General features: G+C 49.1%; 1 protein-coding gene across 4 annotated transcripts; it reads left to right on the top strand.

Annotated features, from left to right (window-relative positions):
* The first annotated feature begins 8099 nt into the window (after nucleotides 1-8099).
* lnx2b (ligand of numb-protein X 2b) lies at nucleotides 8100-25472 on the top strand. Of its 4 annotated transcripts, none has more exons than XM_062524125.1 (10): nucleotides 8100-8215; nucleotides 12338-13005; nucleotides 15341-15525; nucleotides 16711-16907; nucleotides 19525-20001; nucleotides 20556-20687; nucleotides 22335-22509; nucleotides 22685-22928; nucleotides 23530-23688; nucleotides 24027-25472. In XM_062524125.1, the coding sequence occupies exons 2-10, from the start codon at nucleotides 12566-12568 to the stop codon at nucleotides 24160-24162; spliced, it is 2145 nt and encodes a 714-aa protein (XP_062380109.1). In that variant the 5' UTR covers nucleotides 8100-8215; nucleotides 12338-12565; the 3' UTR covers nucleotides 24163-25472. The 4 variants fall into 4 exon arrangements, with proteins under 4 accessions (XP_062380109.1, XP_062380106.1, XP_062380105.1 ...); XM_062524122.1 differs by having other exon boundaries at nucleotides 8115-8241; XM_062524121.1 differs by having other exon boundaries at nucleotides 8121-8360.
* Nucleotides 25473-25895: the final 423 nt, after the last annotated feature.

The following is a 25895-nucleotide window of genomic DNA, read 5'->3' on the forward strand; positions in this document are numbered from 1 at the left end:
TTATGTCTCATTCCATCGAACTACAGATCCGCTACCTGATCTGGTTAACTTACATAGTGCGGTTATAGCCGATAGAGGGCTGTGAAGCAAATGCAGAAGTGCTGTTCACCCTGTTACAAGTTGAACCACTGAAATGATTTTGGAAACATAATTTTAAGGTACAAAAAGCTCTTTAGTGTTGCTTCAAGTACTGAAGGTCTCATGTCTTGAAAGGGGACTGTGCCCTCGCCAGCTCTCAGAATCTCCAGTAGAGGGTGCTCTTAGATCATGCCATTTGTCAACCCTGGACAGGCCTGCTGTAATCTACCCCATACTGTGCTGCCATGATCAAAGTGGCATGTTTGTATCAGTAAAGTTACACAAACAACTGTTTTTTTGAACACATACATGGTTGTAAAGGTTAAAGATAGATTGCACATATGATTATTCATAAGTTGTACATAATATATTTGAAAGATTCTCACTACACAGCGGACATTCCTCTAAATATGGTTGTGGTATGTCATGCATATCCTCCCAGAGGTGTCTCGGGCTGGCTATATTGTGGCCAGACACAAGAAATAGGAGAGCATTGCACCCTGATGGCCCAGCAGGGTCTTGTAGCTCCTTTCCTATCATGGCCAGTGTTTGTTTTCTGCCTACCAGGCGACTCTCCCTCCCCTGCGGAGCTGACAACCTCAGCTACCTGTGAAGAGTCCACCCCCTGTCTGCGACTGGGCCACTTGGCTTCTCCACAAAGGCTACTGGAATAACAGAGCCCCTGAGAGGAAACGACAGCCTGTTCAAAAGAGCCGCCTGGCCAGTGCTTCTCACCGGGGGTGGGGCGTGCTGACGCCAAGTGACCGGGCAGGACCCAAACACTGGTCTTGAACAGGAAGTGAATCAGAGCCATATTGCATAGTACTAGATTACCATTATGTGTGCCCATATTTTGGCTGCATCTCAGTATATGTAAGGAGATAGAAAGGCTGCTTAAAAGTGAAAGGGTTGTTGTTGACGCTTTGGAGGTTCAGTGGAAGGGGTCCAGGCTAGAGGAATAGGCTGAAAGAAGAGCAGATTCAGTCGAGCAGCCCTTCTTGACAGCTCTGATTGAAGAATGTCAGTGTGGGGATGGGAGCTTCCCCTGGACGTGAGAGCAATAAAAGAGCCAGTGCCTCCTTTGAAAGTAGGAGGAGAGGCCCCTTTGATCTCACTGTCATATACATGGGCTTCCCAATACAAGATAATGGGCTGATGCTGCTGATAATTTGCCATGACTTGTGCATGTGCTTTATATACCCTTATCACAGCACCTGAGTGGTTTCACGGGACACCCGTGGTATGTGTATGTGATGTCTGTGTTATCTACCTCTGCCCATCACGCACCCCCACTCCTCCTCTCTCTTTCACACACACACACACACACACACACACTGACACCCATTGTACTAGATAGGGCCCTGTCTTCCTCTTGAATTAAATAGTGCCCTCCTCTCGGCAGAGCCTTCTCACTGTGAGAGTATCCTGTGCCGGGAGCTTCCCGGCCTCCTCAGTGCCTTTGTCTGCCGGGGTCTCTGCGTCCTGCGGCCCAAGACTGTAGCTGCAGGTGGAGACTCAGGGCATTGTCATGCACTGCATGTCATGAAATACACATGCGCAAGCCTGTCCTTGATCTCCCGCTTTGATGTGAAAGGCTGCAAGAGGAACTGAAAGTTCAGTATGACCTGTGACACAATATCCCTAACCAAAATGTTTTTCTTGACCACTTACACACTCTACAGTATCAAAGTGTATCTTTTAAGATTTACTGTGGTAGTTCAACACTACCGACACTATCAGTCACATTTTTATAAACGGTTACAATATCTGATGCCATTTGTTACCAATGCAACATTTTATTTGAAGCGATATGAATAAATCAAGCTAACATCTTGCAATGCCAATCATTTTAATTAGTCATTTAAATAATGTGTTCCTTTGAGATGAAAGGTCAATCCATGGCTTCAATGCCACAGAATACACAAATGCAGAATATAAAGCTCTCATCAGCAGACAACAGGGGGCGCTGCCTATCAGATGTTGCTGGAGCCAGAGCCAGAGCCAGAGCCAGGCCGTCAGCCTGCTCCTCACATGCTGGTGCCGGGCCAGAAGACAGCAGCAATAAAGTTCTCACCTCATTATCAGAAAACCAGCTACATCACAGCCCTGCTGCAGGAGGAGGGGCAGGGAGGGGGGGGGGGGGGGGGGGGAATGAAAGTAGGTGGGGGAGGGGGAGAAGAAAGGGATGACATGAAATGGCTGAAGAAGAAGAAAGAAAGAATCAAAAGACGGCTCAAGTGCCATGCCGACACCTTTCCACTGTGAGACCGGCTCACTTTGCAGGTGGGGTAGACTTGTGGCACACAGGAGCACTTTGAATTCATAAAAGTACCAAGCATGGCCCTGTGGCTCGGTGTGACTTTAGACGCAGGCGCCTGTGTCAGTGTTAAGATGCTCTGACAAAGTATGTGTCATACTGAACTAATACTGTGCTCTTGTGAAAACAAATATTCAGAAACACAGAAAAAAATGGCTGAAGCCAATAGTGTTGGTACATTCAAGACACAACTGTGCAAGTTCTGCATAAATAAATCTTCATATGACTGCATACACTATGTAGAAACAATGAATGCATTTACTGTATATTCTGAATGCATATCCTGCACAATTCTAAACTATGCATTGATTGTGCAGCACAGTGTGAGTGCAGTGAGTGGGGTTGTTAGTGTTTCCTCAGGGAGACTAATCAAGGCAAACGCTGGGCTGCTTTGATGAGCGCCAGAGCCCATTGTCTATGAGGTGATGGGAGGTGTGTGGGGGGGGCAGTGGAAGGCGCTGAGGTTGCTGGCAGCTGGTGTCCTCCTATCTTCACATGTACAGCCAATAAATCAATATCAAATCTAAGGAGCAGGAAGCCAGATGGCCCCTTTTCCTGCAGACAGTCGGCCGTGCGGGTCAGGACCCTCTCAGAGCCAGCGCGGCTACTGCAGCTCTGGCCCACCAGGGCAAGCCTTTGAAGGCATAGACATTCAACAAGGAGCCCATGAATGACTAAAGGGAACAAATAAGTTGTTACGACTGAAGGCAAAGTAGTGTTTGTGTTAGGCTGCACATCAAAGGCTTGGGCTTGTTTGATATTCACCCCCTCCTCCCCACACCTTGATGCAAGCGAGGAACAGGTAAAATGGCTGGAGGTTGGAGAGAGGGAGAGGTGGGGAGGAGTGGCTAACCATCCTCAGCCCCGAGCTCTGGCCAGAGGGCGCTTGACCCAGACATGGGTTTCAGTGGTGCTTACATTCCCAATGGAGCTATTTGCTGAAGAGTAACTAACCTCTGGCCTTTCCAACACATCTTTTTAAAGTCATATACAGTGTGTAGGAGGTAGACGCTACAGCACTCAGGGGTTCTAAATGTTATTTATCAAACAGTTGATCATACCATAAATGATCGAAAATGTTCCTCCCATTTTGAAGTGCTCAAATATGTTTTGAAAGCTGAAATGGCAAGTTGTTGGTGGAGTGTGTTTAGTCACCCTATGGAACAGAGACAGCAGTCCCAGATGGGTAAGGCAAGAAGACTGTGGCAGATGACGTGACTTCTTGTCTTAAAGCCGTCCCTCCAGACCTCTCTTGATTTCTTTGTGGACCAGAGGTCAGGTTAAACAGTAGTTTGATTGAATGGCTGTTCACAGACCAGTGTGAAATACCAGCTCTATTGCGAGGTGTGACTGGGAAGAAGGGGGCTGCTCTGGCCTTTGTGTGGTTCCCAGGCTGAATGTGCAGCTTCTATTGTTAGAGCTCGGCGCTGACCACCCCCTCAGACTCGCTCCTCCACTGCTTTGTCTTAAGCTGCGTGACCATTTCCTTCATCCAGGTCAGGACAAGGTCGTGACTTTGGACACCCTCTACTTTCTATGTCTGTGCCGTATCTTCCTCAAGATATGCCCACTGTACATTACACAGCTGTGAGATGAGAATGGAACATTTCAGATGATTCTCTGGAGCTTCCTGTGATGTCTGCTTATGCCTGTCAACAGACCTCAAAGGAAGCAGGGACGAATAATCTAACAGCCATCAGTCCCTTGGAATGGCAATAAGAGCAGTAATGATATGTGTCAACTAACAGTCTAGCTAATGAACTTTCAGGCAGGTCTCATAAACTTCAAGGACCAGGCGATGACCCAAGTTAACTCGCTATTAATTACTTAAGTGAGCCGCTTCCCAATAAAATGTGACACTGTTGCTGCTGCCCACACACAGAGAGCAAATTACATTCTCACAAGCATGCCGGCTTGAATTAACCTCTCAGTTAACCTTAATGGCATGAGCTATGTGGCCATGTGTAAAAAAAAACAGGTGGTGTGTGTGTGTGTGTGTGTGTGTGTGTGTGTGTGTGTGTGTGTTACATGAGAGAGAGAGCGAAAGAGAGAGAAACGAGCCCGTTTCTTTCTGTAGCTAGCAGCCACTTCATGCACTCCAGGCTTTCAGAAATAGAAAAAAAAACTCTCTCTCTCTCTCTCTCTCTCTCTCTCAGTTGATAAGAGGAGGAAAGCCCAAAGCACCAGCAGGCACATGTGTGTAGGCTGTTCAGGTCAGTGCAGGACTGTAAGGGTGGCCATGGTGGGAGGGAGGGAGGGAGGGAAGGGATATTACCTGATAGGGATCACTGAGAGGCTTTGATCTTTACCAGACTGATAAGAGGTTACAGAGTGACCTGCTGGGTGAACGAGCAGAGCAACATGACAGGTACAAACAAGCCCACCAGGCTGCCTTGAGTGGGGCTATAGGGGTTAAAAGGGAAGGCAAACAAATACTAGACACAAGGCAGGAATAAGGTGGTGGGCCACTGGCCAATTTGTTTTAAGTGAGGCGCAACATATTAGATGCCACTCACTCTCACACTCTGCTCTTGGGGTACAGTAGGTAATGGGGAGTGCATTAGTCAAACTGAATTCTTTTGGCAGGCACAGTAACTCTTTTGTTTGCCATTTTCATGATTAGGCGAGAGGAAATACCTAATCTAAGCAGCCAGTTGATGGAATCCACTTAACAGGTCATGCAGCATTTTTAGTGGCGTTGCGGTCGACGTAGACTTTCGGATGCTAATTGGACAATTTGAAAATGCAATACATAAAGCTTGGAGCATCTCTGAACTAAGACTGTGTAATGAAAGCCTTGTATTAGCTGACTTAAAAAGAGGGTGTTGACTCAATACAGAGAGCCTGTTAAAGTGACACTCAGATGTCACACTGTGGCCTTCTGGGGATGTGTGTATAAAGTGTGTATAGTATGTGTTTAGGACAGGGGGGAGGATGCTCTCTGTGTGTGTGTGTGTGTGTGTGTGTGTGTGTGTGTGTGTGTGTGTGTGTATGTGTGTGTATGTGTGTGTGTGTGTGTGTGTGTGTGTGTGTGTGTGTGTGTGTGTGAGACTTTGTGACTGTAAGAAGGGGAGGTCTGTCTGTGTTCTCCCCAGGCTCTGATTTAGGGGCTGCATGTGGAGGCCAGACAGACCCAGGGGTTGGGGGTGCAGGCTGTGGCCTGAAACAGATGCCTAGCTGTCTGGCCTGGGGGAGGGAGGAGGGGAGGGCTGCAGGAGGAGGGAAGTCTGCTTGGAGTGAATTGGGGTGGGGGGGGGGGGGGGTGCTGCTTGTGGAGTTAATGTGCTCTCTGGTCCTCCTGGCAACAGCACAGCAGTAACAGCGCCATATTCACTGCACCTGCATCCAGATCTGCCAATATGTTTGTGTGTCTGTGTGTGCACATGTGTGCATGCGTGTTTGTGTGTGTGTGTGTGTGTGTGTGTGTGTGTGTATGTGCGTGTGTGCATACATGCACACATGCATGGGATGCATGCATACTGCTTGTGAATTTGAGTGTACAGAGTAACAGCAGCTTATTGCCTGGAAGTGACATGAGCTGACATGGGTCATTCACTTTTGTGTGCGTGTTTAAGTGTCTGTGCATCCATGCGTGTATTGCATATGAATGTATGAACCATAGAAATAGAATGTGGTTCTACATTGTGTGTTCTCATTCACAGGAGTCTGTAGTTAGTTGGTTCAGAGGCTGCAATGGATCACTCACTTTCATGTCATCATTTTCTGCAGTCATCTGTGCAGAACCCCATGAATGTCTCAGTCAACATAAAAAAAAGCAGCAATTCTATTAAAAAATACTGAAGAATATTTTGTTGAGGGAAGGGGAAGGCTTCAGAGTTTTTGTGCCTAAATACCCCCATTTAGTGGGCAAGATAAGAGTGAATTTTTCCAAAGGGCCAATTAAAAGGATTAAGACGTTGAGGCGCTTCATTATCAGTGCTCTCCAACAGACATCAAAGAGTGTGTGGAGTGAGAGTGCAGCTGCCCTGTTAGGGTGAGTCTCTCCTCTCCTTAGAAGCGTGGGGAGATTTGTTTGTGTTGAGGATGTTTACCAATCTCAGGAAAGACAAACAGCCTCAGTCTTCCTCTTGGGTACCCAGTGCTAACAGAGCGGCCTGCGCTTTCACTGTGGGTGAGAGGCAGGATGTGCTGTATTGTTAGGCCTCGGTGTTTGTCTTGTCCCTCTGTCATATAGTCTTCATTCAGCTAGCACCTGTGTATAACCTGTGGTTCTCGTCATCCATCTGATGACCAGAGGCCACTTTACAGAACTGTTCACAAATACCTCAATGTGAATATGTCTGATTCAAAGGCTCAGGAACCAAAGTCTTTATTTCAAAAGTGTAGTTAATCACAAAGTCAGATATATGGCAATGGTAGCTGTGTATAATACTTTTGAGCTCACAATAATCATTATAGTGATTAGTAAGCAGTCAGTAATAATGCATCTTAAAGATTTCATATTCTCCCCACCTATGCACAAACAGACCACAGGATGTCACTCTAACTCACATGTAATAGTTCAGTGAATGGCTAAAGAAGTGCACAATTATGTTGCACTTAATCTGAATGCAAGGCCTGTGGAGTATTGAAGTCTTGGAATATTCCCATAAACTAAGAAGATACTGGTCACTGCCTATTTATGGCATCCAAGTTCTTGTGTCGAGTTGTTTGTTATCAGTCCTGTTACCATGGCATATGAACAGAGATATGTGCTTGTGATCTTGTAGATGCCATAATCATATATAGCCTATGACAATGTCTCGTTTTCGTGGTAGGCTACGGCAAATCTTAATTCATCACTCCAAATGCATGCTAAATAATGACAGACATGCCATTATGTCAACATGCTTGTAAGATAGGCCATGGCATAATACACCTAGTTTATGGCGTCAATGACAAGACATTTCATACACATGGCAAAACGGATTACAATATATTGAACTGTGCTCTGATCAGCTAATGTCACTGTCTCTGCTGAAGTCAGAGGAGTGTAAATCACAGGGGGAACAAGCCTAGGAGGAGCGGTTTTATTACAGGAGAGAATTCCCTTTGCATCCTGCGGGGGGTAGGAGACCAACACAGTCAAAGTGTCAAAGGCCTTTTAACTCACAGTGACCCAAAAAAAGAATTATTACTTTATTGGGCATCATTCAGGGATCTCTTTTACACTCCCTGCCAAGTCAAGACACAAAAAGCAAAGAACAGAGTGGAAAGGTTTCATTTCAACTGAAATAAATGTTTGTGAAGTGTGAAATGTTTATTTTATTAAATTGTATACGGTCCAATGAAAACTCTTAACAGAATGTTAAAGTAGCCTATCATGGAATTTGTAGGCTATAGTTGATTGATGTGGATTCAATCACTGTAGGATAATAAATCCATTTAAAGCATAAATCCCAAACAAAACCACTTGAACTTGATAAACCAAATGCCCTATTGTCAGCCTCAGCTCATCTAGTTCACTAATTAAAAATAATTGTATCCCTTGGCCTAACTGTTTCCCCTTTGGAAATCAATAAAGTCATTCTAGGCATATATATCTAATCTATCCATCTATTTCTAATTCTTAGTTTCTTAACAAGCCTGCAGTTTCAAGTGCGTCAAATAGGTATGATGATGATGATGATCACATTACAGGTAGCTACTCACGTAGTCTGAAGTGGTGACCTGCCAATTTAAATACTAGCCTACCTGCATGGACTTCCTGTAAAAGGGGAAAAAAAACAGCGCCAGATCCCAGCTACTTATGTGTTGTTCGAAACTGGGAATATTTGCGACGTCAACCCCCATCAACAACACCTGGGGCTGTAAGAAGAGGTGATTCCCACATCTAACAAGTCGGGGTTAATGCGAATTCTTTTATTTGTGTTTGAGGCAAGAAGAAAGTTGTTGGAATCAACATTTACCAGCGAGACGATAGCTCTTTGTTTTATTAGACTACTTCCGGAAAAATCCTTTACAGGTAAGACGGGTTTCGGTAGGCTACACAGTGTAGCGCGTAGCGCACCATGATATTTTCAAATGCATTGGCTACGGGATTAATCGCTAGACAGGGACATTAGTTCCTTTCATACATCGAGTGAATAATAGCTTATATTTTCCTGTTAGCGTACGCTTGCGTTGCCTGTGGCAATGTCCTCTTCAGACCGAGGCGGCAATTTTAGAGTGAATTTAACGTTACTGGTTAGCCGACAGTCAGACGTTTCAACTGAGAATAGCCAACACATTTGTCAGATAGAAAAACTGTTGTCTTTATTGTGGGCTGTAATGGTGTTCAAGCAACGCGAACATTTTCTCTGTTGTTAACCTTGTCACAAACTGTCAGTTGGGCAGGCTACTTTCATAATTTATGGCGCTTCATCCGAGTAGCCAAGTGTCACCTGACAAGAGGTGTCGTCAGGAATACACTATAACTGGAAATGTTAGGTTTTTCTGAATCAAATCAGCACGAGTGAGTGTTTGTTTCTATTTAAAATGAACTCTCAGTAGGCTACATGTGGGTAGGCTACAGTTGAATCTTTGTCTTACCATATGACCTAAGCCTGAGGCGGTGGTGACATTCTGTTCTTACATAATGATTTTAGTAAATATTTAACCTCACATATTTGTGTCTTTGCCTCAGTGTTGTAGTTGATGTTGGTTAGCCTATACTGTAGCCAATGTCACAGATGAACATTCAAATATATAATTATTTAAAAGCAAAACAAGATACAGGCCAAAGGGCCAGATTTACTTTACTGTGTCCTATTGTTTTTTAACAGCCTCCTCCATATTATATTTGCGTTTAGGGCAGTCCTACATTGGCTTTCTTTTGTCCCTAAGTCAACATCGAAGCCTTTGTTCCATGGTGGAAATTCATGGTTGAAATGGTGTGCTATATGGCAGAATGGAGCTGTAGATCGAAATCCACTGGTGAAAAGTGTGTGTGTGTGTGTTGGGGTGTTTAGGGACTTTCTGGTAGGCTATGCTTTTCCAGTGGATATCCGAGGGGCCACGTGCGAGGCTCCAGCGAGGGTAGAGCATGTGTGCTAGTCTCGCGTGAGGGGAGGGTGCGTGTGTGTGTCCACACACATGTGTGAGTATGTGTGTGGTAATGGAAGATGTGAGAGAGGAGAGTTTACTCAGATCTTCTTTTCACTTCTGGGCAGTTGTAAAGGGCAGTGAGGTGGCTCTTGTTTGCGTTCTATTATCAGTCCCGATTCAGCCCACTATGGAGCACGCTGTCTAATGTTACTCACTGTTGTTCCGTTTGGGTGTGTCTAAAATAATGATTCACACTGTGCCTGCCTAGACAGCACATATTATCTAGACATCTGTTTTGTCATAGATCACAGACAGACTTGTATTAACTGGCACTTATTCATTTCTCATCATACCTTCATTTCACTCCTTCATGTGACGTCAGGGTTGAAATCAGATATTTACATTGGACTGTTCTACATGAGTTCTCTATTCCAATTGAGACCCATCACAAGACACACACACACACACACACACACACACACACACACACACACACACACACACCAGCAACGCTGGTTCATGTTGCAGTCAGCACAGTATGAGCGGAGCAGATGAGGGGCCGTGGGGGTTGTTTGAAAATGCAGACACGTAGCCTTGAGCAGTCAGCCCCCACCGGCCCAGCACCCTTGAGGGGGGCAGCTTCGCCGTCGTAAAGCACGGCATTAGTATGGGAGAAGCAGACGTTGACACATAGCTCCCAGCAGCCCTGGACTCTGGAGCGACTCTCCGCCCATACCGAGAGGCTGCCAGAGCGACCCCCCCCATCCATCACCCGTGGCCAGGGTCACTGTCCCACTGCTTCCTCAGCAGCGCACAAGCAGCACGCCAGAGACTTCTGCTGGACCACTTGTCCTCTCCCTCTGCTCACCCCTTCTTCTTCTTCTTCTTCTTCTTATGTTCCAGGTGTCTTTTTCTCTCGCTCTTTCTCTTTCATCGTTGTGAGCCGTGCACTAAGAATAGCTAAAGCCGACACACAAAAAAACAAAGTCGTATTTCAAGCCGAGATCTGAGATAAAGAAATATTTCTGGCACAACGAGGAGAGTTTCAACTTGCTTCGTGGCGCTCACAGCACTTTGAAGTAGTTTGTTTATGATTTGCAATTTAATTTCCAGCTGGAGTCAGTTTTCCCCCCATACGAGTTGAGGTCTGACTAGATCTTCAGGGAGGTATTCTTTTATTTAGGAGAGACTTGGGATCTGTTTTCATTGTCTTGGATTGCCGGTGCCTGCTCCAACACTGATATTTCTCATCTGTTTCCTTAATTAGAGTGGATGGGTTGGGATTGGGGGGTGGGGGGGAGGGGGGGTGCTGTCCTGTGTGACCTTAGACACTGTGCAAGCATCTCCGAGCCTGGAGCAGTGTTATTGGTCAGTGGCTAAGGCTGGCCTTTAGAAAATGCTCTGTCAACGCTAGTGCGACATCAGCAGTCTGCACCACCCCCCAACATGCATGAATACACATAAACACACACACACACATACTAGCTCCCACACGCGCACACACACACACTCGCTCTCGCTCCTTCTCCCTCCCTCTCCTGCTGTAGTCGGCTCGAGCAGACGGAGTGCCTCTTCACTCCAGGCTAAGCTTTTTGCTCAGTCACACGGCTCTCTCGCTGGCTGCCTGGCCCCTTGCGCACGCACACACACACACACACACACACGGAAAACCAACAGCCCACTCCCACACACACACACACACACACACACACACACACACGCACGCAGTCCCATACTCCCCTGCACACTCGCTCGGTGGCGGAGATGAGGAAGGAGTCCGGTTTCAGTGGGGCTGCAGGCAGCCAGCGCAGCCGCTGGGTTTGAGTTTCTTGTTTGGATGCGGTGGCCGGTGGGAGAGGGACAACGCTGAGAGCAGCAGCATCCAGGGCTGGCCGCGAGAGGAAGGTACATTCTGAATGAGCTCTGCACACGGCTGGGACTGGGGGTGGACGAGGCAGGGACGGGCTGGGCTGGGCTCTGGGCTGGCTGCCTGTTTGTTTACTCTGCTGCTTTTTTATTTACGGGGGCTCGGGTGTTTGGCATTCTGACTTGTGTCGGTGGCGGCGTGATACGGGAATGTGCTTGAAGCCGACGTAGAGCTTAGTCAGATGCTCCTGTGTTTTGCTCATCTGTCTCGTACAATAACTCTGTTGTTCATATCTGCTGTTTGGCGATGGAAATGACTAGGTTTATGGAAATTGGTATAGGTGCATAGTTAGGGCTATGGCACTTGAGCTCGGTGCGTGCGCGTGTGGTGTGTGGAAGTGGAACTAGGAGGCGTCTTTAGCATGCTGGTGTCCATGCGAATGTGGCAGAGGAGCACAGGGCAGCGCTGGGCCAAAGCCAGGCTTTCCCAGAGCGGAGGGAATTAGAGCAGATTAGGAATTTCACAGGGGGAGCGCCAGGGGGTCATTAGTGACAAGGGCTTTCATTTCTGCCTAATTCACTCACAACTTTCTCTCTCTCCCTCTTTCTCTCTCTCCCTCTCTCTCTCTCTTCTTTCCCTCTCCTCTCTCTTTCTCTCACTTTCTTTTGTTCTTTCTTTCTGCCTGTCTGTCTTTTGTTCTTTTTTTTCTCTCACCCTGTCAGTGCCAGGTCTCTGTTCTTGCCCATTAGTCTAGGCTCGACTTTGTTGCTCTCCAATCATTTCATGGAGCTTAACCTTTTTAATGAAGCCGGGCCGCGGTGACATTTCAGCCGTAGACTTTCCAGATTCCTCTGGCTGCGCAGAGCTCAGGGGAAAGGATACAGCTGCAGCCTGCTCCATATTGTTGCCGTTTTCATGGATCTGTGTCATTTCCTGTCGAGCCAAAAAGAGAGGAGGGGGTGGGGGGCCCAAAAAGAAAAACTCTACGTCCTGCCTCGGATTTCTTTGTTTCATTTTTTTTTCTCTCCCCTTTTCTCTTTCCACCACAGAAACACACGATGGAGAGAAGAGGAGGACGGGCGTGGAGCTCCCACACAGACGCGTCTGCTTGAAGCACTTCTCCGGGCGTTCTGTTTTATTCTCCGTGCCGTGCGTCTGATGAAGTAGATGAGCCAGACTGTTTTTAAGGAAGGCAAGCGTGAGGGCCTGGCGCTGAAGGCTGCTCCCCGGGGGGTTGAGTAGAGGAAGCGGAGGGCGTGGGGATCGGAGGCTCAGCCATGACGGAGGCCAGGGTGCCCGCGGCGAGCGCCTCGGCCGTGGCTGTGGCGGTGGCACCGGTGTCCGGGGGCGCCGCGGCCCTGACGTGGGCGCGCGTGTGCAAGGAGTGCGGGCAGGCGCATGAGGGCCCCGACGGGCACCTGTACGAGTACCAGGACGACGTGGACGACGAGCTGGTGTGCCACATCTGCCTGCAGCCGCTCCTGCGGCCCATGGACACGCCCTGCGGGCACACCTACTGCTACCAGTGCCTGAGCAGCTTCCTGCGCGAGCAGGACTTCTGCCCCGTGGACCGCCAGCGGCTCCAGCTCGCGCAGTGCCGGCCCTCCAGCCTGCTGGTGCGCAACCTGCTGGACAAGCTGACCGTGCTGTGCCCCTTCAACACGGAGTGCCAGGGCAGCATGCAGCGCTGCGAGCTCCAGCCTCACCTGCACCACAGGTCAGTACCCACCACACCACCACCACCACCACCTGCAACCACACAGGAAAATAGGTGGCGGCAGGAGGAAGGGGACGAAACGTTCCCAGACACTCTTTAGGAGGACGTCCTGTACCGTCTGGAGCCTCCCAACAGTCACCAGCTTCCAGCCATAACAGTGTATGGAAAATAGAGTGGGGAGAGAAAGAGAGTGCAGATGTGTGTAGTGGGAGGCCATGTGCTAATAGGTGCTACTAACCCCCCCAGTGGTCTCTGTCCAGCAGCATGAGGCCATATGGGCGATGGAGAGAAGTACAGGTAGTCTAAAGGGGAGGATGCATGGGGCAACTTCTTGAGCAATGTTGCTGGGCAACCACATCATTTGTTCCTAGTGTTCTGATTGGATGATCATGGTTATTTGCCCACTGATTTAAAAACATCGTTGCCCAGCATCAGTGGCAGCGTGAAAGAGCAACAATACTCAAGGAACACTGCCTAGCAACATCACTTAAAAAGCACCTGGTGTATTAACACCTTAACAGTATGGGATGGCATGATGGAAGCCACCCACGAGCAGTTCATGGAGAGGGAGCAGGGGGAGGGGAGGAGGTGGGAGGAGCGTGGGGAGGTGACATGTGAGAGGGAGGAAGGAAGGGAGAGGGGGGTCGCCAGGACATAGAAGGTGACTACATAAGGGTCTGGGTCAAACATATGAATATAAAGCGCACAAATCACCATACATGAATAATGCACAAGGAAATTAAGCCAAGGATTCATACACAGCTCAGAACATGGGGAGGAGGAACACGCTGGCCACCCAACAGCACTCTCCCAGACAGTTGGAGCAACATTCTCTGGGCTGCAGACGCGGGGGGAAATGCTTAATTGCACGACACAGGAAACGGGGAAAGAGATAGGCACGGTGTGTGGGGGAGCTGGAGCAGAGGAGGAGAGCAGGAGAGATCTGAGGGAAAAGCTCCAGAGTGATTGTGACGGGCCGAGGCAGCGCGTTTTGCAGAGGCTCGTAGTTTTATGGGGGTGGAATCAGGGTTCGATAGTGCAGTCTTATGTTTTGTCTCGCTGCCAGAGGGAACAGTGAACATAAAATGATGAATGGACTCCTTTTGAGTTTTGGCCCGTCTTGCCGTCTCCTCTTCTAGTAACATTGAGCGTGTGTGGTGGGTGGTTGCGTGGGTGACTCGGGGGGGGGGGGGGGGGGGGGGAGGACGTCTGACAACAGCCCTCCGCGGCGCTGCCAAAATTCCAGTGAGAACACCCAAAACGTCAACATGCCTTCCCCGGAGTCCCCCACACTCGATCACTTCACACTGCACTTGAACCCACCCGGGACGGCAGGCAGGCAGGCTTCGCTAGCACTGCGCAGTCTCTCGCTGCCTGAGCTGGCTTTTTTTTGTTTTGTTTTTTTTTATCTGCCTCGGCTCGTTCGCACATCTGCGGCACTCTCTCGATTTCCGCCGCACGGCAGCCGTGGGCTCTCTGGAGGCGAAGCCGGAGGCGAAAGGTTGAGGTGCGCTCGTTTCACGTGCGCCAGTGTAAACAGAGAGAGGAGGCAAAGTTCAGACGCAGAGCCCGGCTGTGGAAAGATCGAGAGCCAGAGAGAGGTGGAGGGAGGGGGAGTGAAAGTGAGATAGGAGCGAGGGAGAGGGAGAGGGAGAGGGAGAGGGAGAGGGAGAGGGAGAGGGAGAGGGAGAGGGAGAGGGAGAGGGAGAGGGAGCGCTAGTGCTAATAGCACTGCTAGTGCTTCATTTTTGACCTGAGCTCGGCTCCAGCTTGACCTGTTCCCCTCTTCCCCTTCCTGCAATGCAGTAAAACCAGCCTGCACATCTGCATAGCCTCCCTCGCCTCATGCCTTTCCCTCTCTCTCACTTTCTGTCCATCTCCCCCTCTCATTCTGTTTGTCTCTCCACGTCTCTCCCTAGCCTCCTCTCTCCATCCTCCCTTCCCTCCCTCTGTCTCTCGCCATGTATTCCTCGGCTTTCTGTCCACATCAATTCTGCTGCCTGGCACGGCTCCAAACCCAACGGTGTGTAAGCATGTTCCTCGCCACTAACTCTAATTACGCAAATAAATGAACACGGATCGGACCAACAACTCCCACTACCTCCTCTGTTCACCTCCCCTGAACAACAAAGCGCCAGTCAGCAGTTGTGCGTGGGAGATATTTTTAGTTGCTGTTGCTGCCATGTTGTGAAGGATGTCTTCTGAGGTTAATTACTGGGAAAGGCAGACTGCCCATAAATGAGGGTCTCTCTCTCTCACTCTCTCTCTCTCTCTCTCCCTCTCATGTTCATTCTCTAATCTATTTCTGTTTTCTTTTGGTCCCTCTCTCTTTCAGATGCCCTGCTTTCAGGCGGATGCGTGAGGAGGCAGAGAGGAGGAAGAGGCCTCCCTGGAATGAAATTAAGGCCAGCAAAGCGGAGGCGGAGGACGGTAAATCCACCCCCACCCTCTCCCGCGCGTCCCCCCGGGGCCCGGCCGAGCCCGGCCTGGTCAACCCTGCCTTCGAGGAGGGAGAGGAGGGTAAGAGCTCTCCGCCTGTGCCTCTCAAAACATGCAGTGAAAGCCGGCAGGCTAATTCATGATCCTGGGCGGAACCGAACATATCGCTAAATCAGTTTTGCTCGGGTGAGACATAAACACACCGCGAGGCGCCTGCTGCACGATCAGAAAGACTGTATTTGTCGCCTCCGCCGGTATCAGATTGAAATCATTACACACAAGGGCGGTGTCAAAGATAACCTCTCGGTGAGGAGAGAGATGACACAACGCCATATTGGAAGGAAGGGGAGGTGGGGTGGAAGGGGGCGGGGGAAGCGTGAAAAGTCGACAAAAGCAGGCAGTGAGGAGGAAATGGAGACCCAGCTGTGTTGACCTACTGTCAGAAACCAAACAGCCGAGGCCTTTGATGTGTCTGTGCCAGGGAGTGGGAGGAAGAGGAGGAGGAGGAGGAGGGCAGGAGGAGGGGAGGGGGGGTGGTAGGAGGCTGGTACAGACGCCTGCCTTCTCTCCACTGCGTGTCAGACTTTGGAATGGAAAGTGGCACTCATCAACCAGTCACTGTCTGAGTGGCTCACGGGGAGCGTGTCCAAACGTAAAGCGTCTAATGGAGCCGGTGCCTGTCATGGCCCAGTGACGCCTCAAGGCGTGTTCATCACACACTGTAACCTGGCAACAAAGGGCTTTTGTCTTTGACATCATGCCTGAGAGATAAAGTTAAGGGGAAAGTCAGGAGTCAGCACCTGGGGAGGATAATATTGCATGATAAATCATAGCCTGCGCTCACATTAAATCAGGTGTGGGCTTGTGGGGGTAATTTCCAAGGCACAAGTTCAGACCCTTTTAATTCATATGTAGAGGTGGGTGCTGAATCAGATGAAACAAGTACAATAGCTGGATGACGCTATTGAGCATTTATGAGACTCTGAGGGGGATTATGAGTCTTAACAGGGATATGGGCTGAGACGCCTCACAGGACATAAGGGGGTGGGCCAAATGTGTGAGGACTGTTTAGAGACTACAGCTACTTGTTTACTATTTGTGCTACTGACTTTATCTGACTGATTCACAATTAAATTTGTCAACTGTAGTAGAGACTTTAGTTTTTCTTCACATGTACCATTGGACTCCATTCATGTTGATTCAGTTCAGTATCATTATGAGAGGTGATTGTTCAATAGTGTCTAATTCCTGTACAACTCTTTTTAGAAACTCACCTGAGGTCGAGCCTGGTGGCCGAGGCCAACGTGGTGGAGCTGTTCCGGGATGACCCGGAGGAGGAGCTGGGCCTGCGGATAGTGGGCGGGAAGGACACCCCTCTGGGCAACATCGTCATCCAGGAGATTGTGCGCGACTCTGTTGCGGCACGCAGCGGCAAACTGTCTCCTGGAGACCACGTTCTGGAGGTGAGAATCCATTCAGGAGGTGATGGGTGGACGTCAAAACAAAACAAAACTATGGTAACGGGGTGCACTCTTCATGGAAAAGTACATGCCCAGTCCATCTAGAACATTCCCTCTTATCAAGCCAATCAGATGGTCTGGCTTTTTTGCTCACTTTAACTAGTAGGTGATCAATCAAGTGGGTTTGTGTTAGAATATCTCATGCGAGTTATTGTGAAGAATGTTACAGTAGTATGCCTCAGTGCCAGTCATAAGTGTGTTTAAAGCATGTTATCTAGATGTACTGAGTACATGGCTATAGTGTGTTGCGCTTATCTAGCACCCTCTGAGTGACTGCACTGATACGGAATGTGACCTGCTCTTGGTTTCTGCTCTGTGTTGTGAGTGTACACACCTGAGCGGGCTGTGTTTACATTTGCATTCCAACCACGCTGACCACTCTCTCTCTCAAAGTGTGTGTGTGTGTGTGTGTGTGTGTGTGTGTGTGTGTGTGTGTTAGTTAGTATGCGTGCTTGTGTGGTGAAAACTCCCCAGTGCCAGAGTTTGGACACATTTTCAGCACTCCAAGAGCTCCCTCCTTTTTCATCAGTTTCCATCCACATGGATATGCTTAGGGTGGAAAAAAAGCCCATCTGTCTGAAAAGGGCCAAATGTTTTGTATGGTTTATCCTAGACTGCTGAGTTTAGTGTGGAGCGGGGAGAGGATCAGTTGTCACATAACAAAGCGGTGAGCTTGGTCCTCTGGGCGTCGTGTCAACAGACAGGAAGGACAGGTCTCACGGTGACGATAAGGGAAGCTTGAGAAATGTTTTCCACTGGCTGCCTGACAGCCATTACAGCGCTGTTGTTTTGGGATGAGTCGTTAGTTTTGCTGGCAAGGCTCACCTGGTCAAAGGACGCGCACTGCGCTGTGTTGTGCGTGTTGACCCCTATGTCCTACTTCTGACTCAAAGACCCTTTCTCCGAGCCGAGTTGAAACCGTACGTGAAACATTAGCCCTGTAATATCCTGTCTCCTGAGCAGTGAAGTGAGTTTCTCATGAACAGGTGAAGTGAGTTAAAATGTCAGCTCGGCTGGTCTCTCTCCAGGATTAATTCCACAATGGAGCCCTTATTCTGGGCTCTCACCGCGTTTTATCATCTCCTGGATCTCATTTTCAATGTCAGCCTCTTCTGGCCCTCTCACCCTCTCCCCAGCTGGAAACGCACACAAGCAGCTCCAGTTTTGAAGCAGGCTCTTAAAAGCCCATAACCCATACGAGTCATTGTAGTTTGTCCATGCGCGGCCTTATTAACGAGCGTGTTGTTTACGTGAAAGCTGAGCTAAGCGATGGCTGAACCCTCGCTGAATAGAGGACAGTGGGTTAACCTCCGCCTCTCATGACACGCTGTCCCACTTTTCCGAGCTCGCCTCTCGTCTTCCCACAGTCCCGAGCTCTCCTAGGATTTCTCCCCCCAGCAGTCCTGGAATGCAGTGCCACACTAAACCCAAGCCACAGAGTGGCCTCAACATTCATCTCAGGAATCCCAGGCCTATCATTCCTCTAAGCTCTGTCCCTCGACCGACCAATCACAACGCTCGGAAATCTCAACGAGAGGCTGTCTTGCCCAATGGGGGGCTTTGTGGTGGATTCATCTGAGCAACGTTTGGCTTTTGTGAGGAGCCAGTTTGTCCGTAAAGAGATTGCCAAAGTGGCGAGAAGATCTGATTTCTCATTCCTTGAAACGGTATCTCTCTTTCCCCTCTCGGTCCTGGTCGATGCCATTGATTTTTTTTTTTCTTTTTTTGAGCCTGCGCCGTTTCACCGAGTCAGAGCGACACAGTGCTGCTGGTGTAGGCTCACCGGCTAAATTATTCTGAGACATTCTTTAAATACCCAGTCCTTGGAGAAGGAGGGAGAGGACGCGAGAGCCGGAGATAGAGGTTACCCTCATTCACCTCCCAAAATGTTCTCTCCTCCTTCCGACATCCTCTTGACCGCAGCGAGCGGCGAGGTCCCACTGGCCGTGGCCTTGAGAGACGTGGCATGTCTCAGGACCAGAGTGCCCCCACTGAGATTACACCGAGAGCCCCACGCTGGACGCAGCCCCACTGAACTGTGCTCAAGTTGGCCACCTCCGAACAAATAATCCCCTCAGGCATGCAGAACCGGCACTCACACCAATTTGCACGTGTGAAGAATGGCCGGCAGCTAAGCAGCTGAGCTTAGTGGAAATGCGTGCATGTCTAATGGATGGTGTGGCCGCTCCCCTGCCCATAATGCATGATAATGTTGGAGATTAGTAAGTCTTATGTCTGTCTCGATGTGAAAGCCATAGGCAGTGATCCTGCTGGATGTTAGCTGTTTTTTTCCCCCGAAGATAATCACTGCAACAAGCACAGCCTCAGCATATCTCCTTAAAAGTCCATCTTCTAGATACACAAAGATATGATGTAAACAGCCAGCTACAGACACCCCCCACAGCTCTATTTATTGAATGTTAGATGCACATTATATGCTTGTTACAGTCTTGGGCAGACACCAAGACAGGGTATTTCCCTGTATTAACAACTGTATTCTCAGATGAACGGTCAGGCCCAGTATTTATGACGGTGCCTGCTCCCTGCTTGTGTGTGTCAGGTGAACGATGTGAGCCTGGCATCCGTGTGCCATAACCGGGCCATCAGCGTGCTGCGGCGGCCCTGCTCCCTGCTGCGCATCACCGTCATGCAGGAGAAGGGCTTCAAGCCTCGGCCCGAGCAGCACTCTTCCTCCGGCTCCACCGCCGCCAACCCCTCCTCCTCCTCCTCCTCCTCCACCAACACGTCGCCACAGGCCTCCAACCACCACCACCACCACCACCACGCCAACGCCGCCCACCCGCACCACAGCCAGGGCACGGTCACGCAGGTGACGCTGGTGAAGCGCGAGCGCTCCGAGCCGCTGGGCATCAAGCTCATCCGCAAGTCCGACGAGTCGGGCGTCTTCATCCTGGACCTGCTGGCGGGCGGCCTCGCGGCCAAGGACGGCAAGCTGCGCAACAACGACAAGGTCCTGGCCATCAACGGGCATGACCTGCGGCACGGGACCCCCGAGACCGCCGCTCAGATCATACAGGTACGCACACACCTATTGAACACGTTTAAGTAGATGCACAAAGGAAAGTATGAATAGCCTAATGGCATGAAGTCAAGCTGGTGTTGGTCTAGTGAAGTGAGTATGTTGTACAGTAGTATATTGTGCAACATTATACACTGATACGGAAAACTACAAATGGCATTAAAGGGACACTTCACCGATAAGAATTAAGCTTTGTATCTTTAGAAAACCAGTCATGTTTTTGAATGGTCGTGCATCATTCCCTCAGTTTGCCTCGAGATGGGAGAAATACAGATTTCAATGTTGCACTTCCTGCTTTCAATGATGTAAAAATCATAATTTTACATCATTGAAAGCAGGAAGTCCTATTCATGGGTTTCATTGAAATTCGTTTTTCTCCCATCTCAAGGCAAACTGAGGGAATGATGCACGACCATTCAAAAACATGACTGGTTTTCTAAAGATACAAAGCTTAATGCTAATCGGTGAAGTGTCCCTTTAACTTAATGGCATAAGACCATATGACTGTGTGAATTGACCACCCTGCGTGTTGTGTTTGTGTGTGTGCACAGGCGAGTGAGGTGCGGGTGAATTTCGTGGTCATGAGGCACCCGGAGCCTGAGGAGGGAGTGGAGGTGGTGCTGCGGGGGGCCAGACGGGCCCCTGAACAGCAGTTCTTCAGACGCCGCTCCACATACGTCAAGGTGAGCACACCTGACTCCCTAGGCTGAGAAAGTGTCCCTAGCCTCCCTGGCCACGACCCCCCTCTCTTCCCATGGAGGTGTGTGTGGGACTGCTTTAATAAGCGCTCAGCCCCCCCAGAGTCAGTGGGCTCAGGCACACTCACCCCCCCCATGTGTGGACTCATCAACCTCATGAGCTAGTTCCCACACCGAGATCTGTAATCCCTCTCCTGTCACAGCACAGGGTCCGCTGCTACTCAGCACTTTTGAAGTGGATGTGTGACTGACTGTGTGTGTGTGTGTCTGTGTGTCTGTGTGAGTGAGGGAGCAAAAGAGTGTGTGTGTGTGTGTGTGTGTGTGTGTGTGTGTGTGTGTGTGTGTGTGTGTGTGTGTGTGTGTGTGTGTGTGTCAGTCAGAGAGGGAGGATAAAAGAGAATATGCACTAGAAGAATAAGCACTAGAAACGAGCTCTTGAAAAAGTCCGAATAGTTGAGAAAGCGGCGTGATATAAAAAGCAAGTGGATAAATAGAGAATGAGCGCCTAAGAGCAGGAGGAAGAGTGGAAGAGTGGAGGAGTGAGAGAGCGCTGGCGAGAGCGCTGGTAAAAAAGCCTGCTGGCGCTGCTGTGAAAGCAGCTCTCTTCACACCGCGCTGGAGTCACACCCCGCCAGCGTGTCACTTCCTCTGCAGAGCGTGGAGGTGAAAGGCACAGGGAGCAGATGCAGCGCTGGCAGCCAGGACTGGGCTCTCGTCTCCTCTCCTCTTCTCCTCTCTTCTCCTCTCTTCTCTTCTCTTCTCTTCTCTTCTCTTCTCCTCTCTTCTCCTCTCCTCTCTTCTCTTCTCCTCTCTTTGGCTCGTCTTGGCTCCGGACAGATGAAAGAGGCCTCTGCCGCTGCCCCTCTCACTGATCAAAAGGTGGCTGGGAGAGGCAGGGGTGCTTTTCCCTTCTCTCCCCTCTCTCTACGGCCAAGATCCACTGGGGTGTGTGTGTGTGTGTGTGTGTTTGTTTGGGTGGGTGGTTGTAAGAGGGAAAGGGGGGGGGGGGGGGGGGGGGGGGGGGGGGGTTTCAGGTGGCAGAGGATCAAAGCTAGTGACAGTTAGCTTTGGCCTGCTGGGTTCAAGCCTTTGCTCTTGCTGGGGGGTGGGCTCTCCTGCTGGGTAGGAAGGAGTGATACAGCCCCCTCGCCCCTCCCCCACATCCCCACCTCCACACTGTGTGTGTGTGTGTGTGTGTGTGTGTGTGAGAGAGGGGGGGGGGCACTGTAATGGTGGCTGAGAGTTTTGGCACATGCCCTCAGAGCTGTGTGTTGTTTTCTGCTGGGTCAGGGATGTGTCACGTTGACGTGTTTGTTTGCACAAGCCGTATCCCCACAGGAGGTCACTCCATCCATTATATTTTTATCTGGGCTCCTTTGGCCTCAGAGGAAACACTGCTGTGCCCGGGCAAACGTCTTCATTTCCAGCGCAGCCAGGCTTACCCTCCCTGCATGATTGAGTGATCGACTTTGATTTAATAAAGCAATATGCAGCATAGCATTGAAAGTCCCGGAACAGCACAATCAAGTGCACCGTGTCCTCGGTGACTTTCCTGGTAAGGAAACCCCAGCGGCGTGGTATTTGCCCCTGGTAAACAGAGCCTGATTCCCAATGTCAAATGTGCTGCTGCAGGAGCCGCCCAGCGGGTTCTCGTGCCAGGAGAAGACGGTGAGCCTGAAGAAGGAGCCGCGCCACTCGCTGGGCATCACCATCGCCGGCGGGAGAGACTGCCGCAGCCGCCTGCCCGTCTACATCACCAGTGTGCAGCCCATTGGCTGCCTGCACCGCGATGGCACCATCAAAACAGGTGTGTGTGTGTGTGTGTGTATGTGTGTGCCCTCTACGGTGATCCGTCATGTCATTATCCAAATAAGCAGACAGTCCAGCCACACCACATTCAAATCCAGACGCTCGGTCTGATACGGTTTTGCATGGAGCCTATTGAGTTGTGGCTAATGGTTGCCATGGATGCCATTGCGCAGGGGATGTCCTGTTGAGCATCAACGGCGTGGACCTGACCCAGCTGACGTACAACGAGGCGGTGTCCGTGCTGAAGACGCAGACGGCCCAGCCCTCGGTAGCGCTGCGCGTCATCCGCACCGTCACCGAGGAGGACGAGGAGGAGGGAGACGCCGCCACCAAGGAGGAGGAGGAGGGCGGCGACAGTCCCCGCGAGGACGACATCAACTGGGCCCCGCTGTGGACCCGCTGGCTGGGCCTGCCCAGGTGAGAGCGCCCTGGTCCAGCACGCAGGCTACATCAGCATCACGCGTTCTGTCCTGCTGTCATTTCTGTCACATAATGTGACCCTGCAAAGCAAAACCAGTTGCTTTACGCTTGATGCTATATTTAGAAAATCCACGATAAACAAACGTTCTGGCTAAAATGTTTAGTTTCACATTTTCGCTTAATTCGACAGTATATAGTCTACACTTGCGTTTTGACGTTAAACACATTAGCAGTCATTCCCGTTGTCTACGCCGCTTAAAAAGGAGAATTTCTCCTTTTCTGGCATATCATGACGGGAGAACCATATGTCAACTTTGAATGTGGTTATCTTAGCGATAGTTTTTCAAATACCCTCGATATACATGTCATTGGAAAGCTTAGTTTATGGCCGTTCATGTGAGCACAATAGCTTAATTTTGTAAATTTTACCAAAGCGACTGGTTTTGCTTTGCAGGGTCACATATGGGTTTTTAAATGTTACGTACACTTCACCAGAGGGAAATTATCAGTCATTTTTTAACTGAAAATGCAATGCATACACATTGTGCTGCATTGAACTGCCTACATATTGACACGGACTGTATTTCTTCAACCCAAGCAACATGCACTGGTGCCGTGACATTGTCCTGATGAAGACCAACAGTGAGAGCTGGGGCTTCAGCATCGTGGGGGGCTATGAGGAGAGTCGCGGCCAGCAGCCCTTCTTCATCAAGACCATAGTGCCTGGAACACCGGCCCACTTTGATGGGCGCCTCAAGTGAGTCTTATTGCCTCCTCAAAGCACCCACTAAGATAAGACAAGATAAGATAAGATAAGATATGCACGCTAAAGAGTCAGGCCTGGTGGATTTCTAGTTTAGCTTTCCAAAAAAAAAATATTTTGCAAAAGACTCAATATGAGTCTCTTCTTTTCAGGCCCAGGCTTGTTTATTTTTGTTATATCCATTTATTGGAGATGGGTTATAAATAGCATCACCACTGATGGATGTGTGTGTGTGTATGGAGGAGTCAGGCTTCTCTTGTCATCCTCTCTTGTCTCTAGTTTGAATGCGATGCTGTGCTCATCGAGTTTGCCATCTGCTTGCTGTCCCACAGGTGCGGGGATGAGATCGTGGCCGTTAACGGCGCCACCACCGTGGGCATGAACAACTCGTCCCTCATCCCCATGCTCAAGCTGCAGAAGAACAAGGTCACTCTTACTGTAGTCTCTTGGCCGGGCAGTCTGGTCTAGCCCACGCCTCTGTCTGCCCCAGCCTGTCTTGTGGACGCCGCTCTCTCTGGATGGTTCGTGCATCACGATCGAGTACTGATTGCAAAATGGAAGCCCCATGGCTAAAGAAAAAAAACTAAAGTCTCAATCACATTGTATCTCCAAGTCTCCGTTGGCCAGGACGAAGCATGAGAGATTTGGGTTCCCCGTGGAAGTATTTTAATTGCTATTGATGTTTTATGTAGAGTTTGATCACTGGCTCTGCAGTCTGCAGTTACTCGAGGCCATCCGCTGTTACTGGCTTGCAAATGGCTGCCCCTGGAGACAGATGACAGCAAATCAGGGAAGAGAACTGACAATCAAGAACCAGGAATTCATTCAATATGAAGGATTATGTAAGGAATACACATTTATATTCAGGCAAGAGTCTTGAAGGCCTTTTATCTTCTAGTTTTTGTTTAATTGCTGGATGGCTTTGTCTCATCAGTATAATTTTGGTGAGATGTTGATGGGGAGCTGGACAGGACCTGAGGTTTTATCACAGAAGACTACGTTTAAATGTCTGTTTTTAGAGTGCTGTTGAGATCGTTGAGAGTTGGTTGAATGTTACACTTATGAAACATGCAAAGTTCAGAGTTGCCTGTTTTGTGTTGAATCAGTAAAGCAATGTTACTCTTGTGATGAAGGCAGATTTTAAGGGAGAACATACAGTATGATATGCCCTCATCCATTTGAAGTGAATCTCTAACTGTTGCATATATCTCTCTGTTTCCATACTCCCTGTGAGAATGGCAGACCTACATGTATATTGAGTGTGGGGAGATGCGTATGGGAGCAGACCAAATTTGAGTGGATTGTGATTTGATGATGCTGATATTCTCATAATTTTTACCAAATACTCTATTAAACTGTGCTAGAACATCATAATGACTTTAGATTTGCAGTATTAATTGGGGTTTGATACTATAATTGGCTACCTATTTGAAGTTTTGTTGAATGCATCGTGATGAATGTTGATTTATTTGGGTGCCTTGCATATGTATACGAAGGATGAATCTATGCACACCTGCCTTAAATGCCAATAGACCAAAAACTTGCAATCAACGATTCCTTTTTTTTTTTTTTTTTGCTTCTCATGTTCTTTACCTGTTGTATTACTAGGATGGATGTGTGCTTTATGTGTAGTGCAGACACACACACACACAGTGGATGCATTCCATTTCAACCTCTCTGATTTCCCGCCCCCCTTTCCCCCCCGGATGGCATAGACATGGAGGGGGGCCAGCCCCTGGGTCTCTGTGGTTATATAATAAAGCAATATGGTTTCATCACGCCGTCAGCCGGGCCCTTTTTTCGAGTTCACTTACTATAAGATGTACCAAGTCAAGCATCTGAGCGAAACTAACTAGGGTTTTGGAAGAACCATTATACAAATATGTGAATTTGTTTTTAATTTAGTTGGATCCATATAGCCCATTTCAACATTGGTGTGTTTCGCGCACCATTGACTTTCTGAGAGCATATAGCTTGGACTGATTAGTCTGTCAGATTTGCAATTTTCTTACAACTAAATGACAGTCTGAAATACTTAGATTTATCATCCAGTGGTTAATGTACATGTTTGAACATGTATGTTGGGGTCAAAATAATGGAGAGCATCAAGTGATGTTTAACTTTAGTGAATGTGTTCATGTTTATATTTGTGGAATAACACCGAACAATCAGTAAAGTGAGCAGTTTGGGCCATCATCAGA

The sequence above is a fragment of the Sardina pilchardus genome, chromosome 21 (assembly GCF_963854185.1).
Source record: "Sardina pilchardus chromosome 21, fSarPil1.1, whole genome shotgun sequence".
Lineage (NCBI taxonomy): Eukaryota > Metazoa > Chordata > Actinopteri > Clupeiformes > Clupeidae > Sardina > Sardina pilchardus.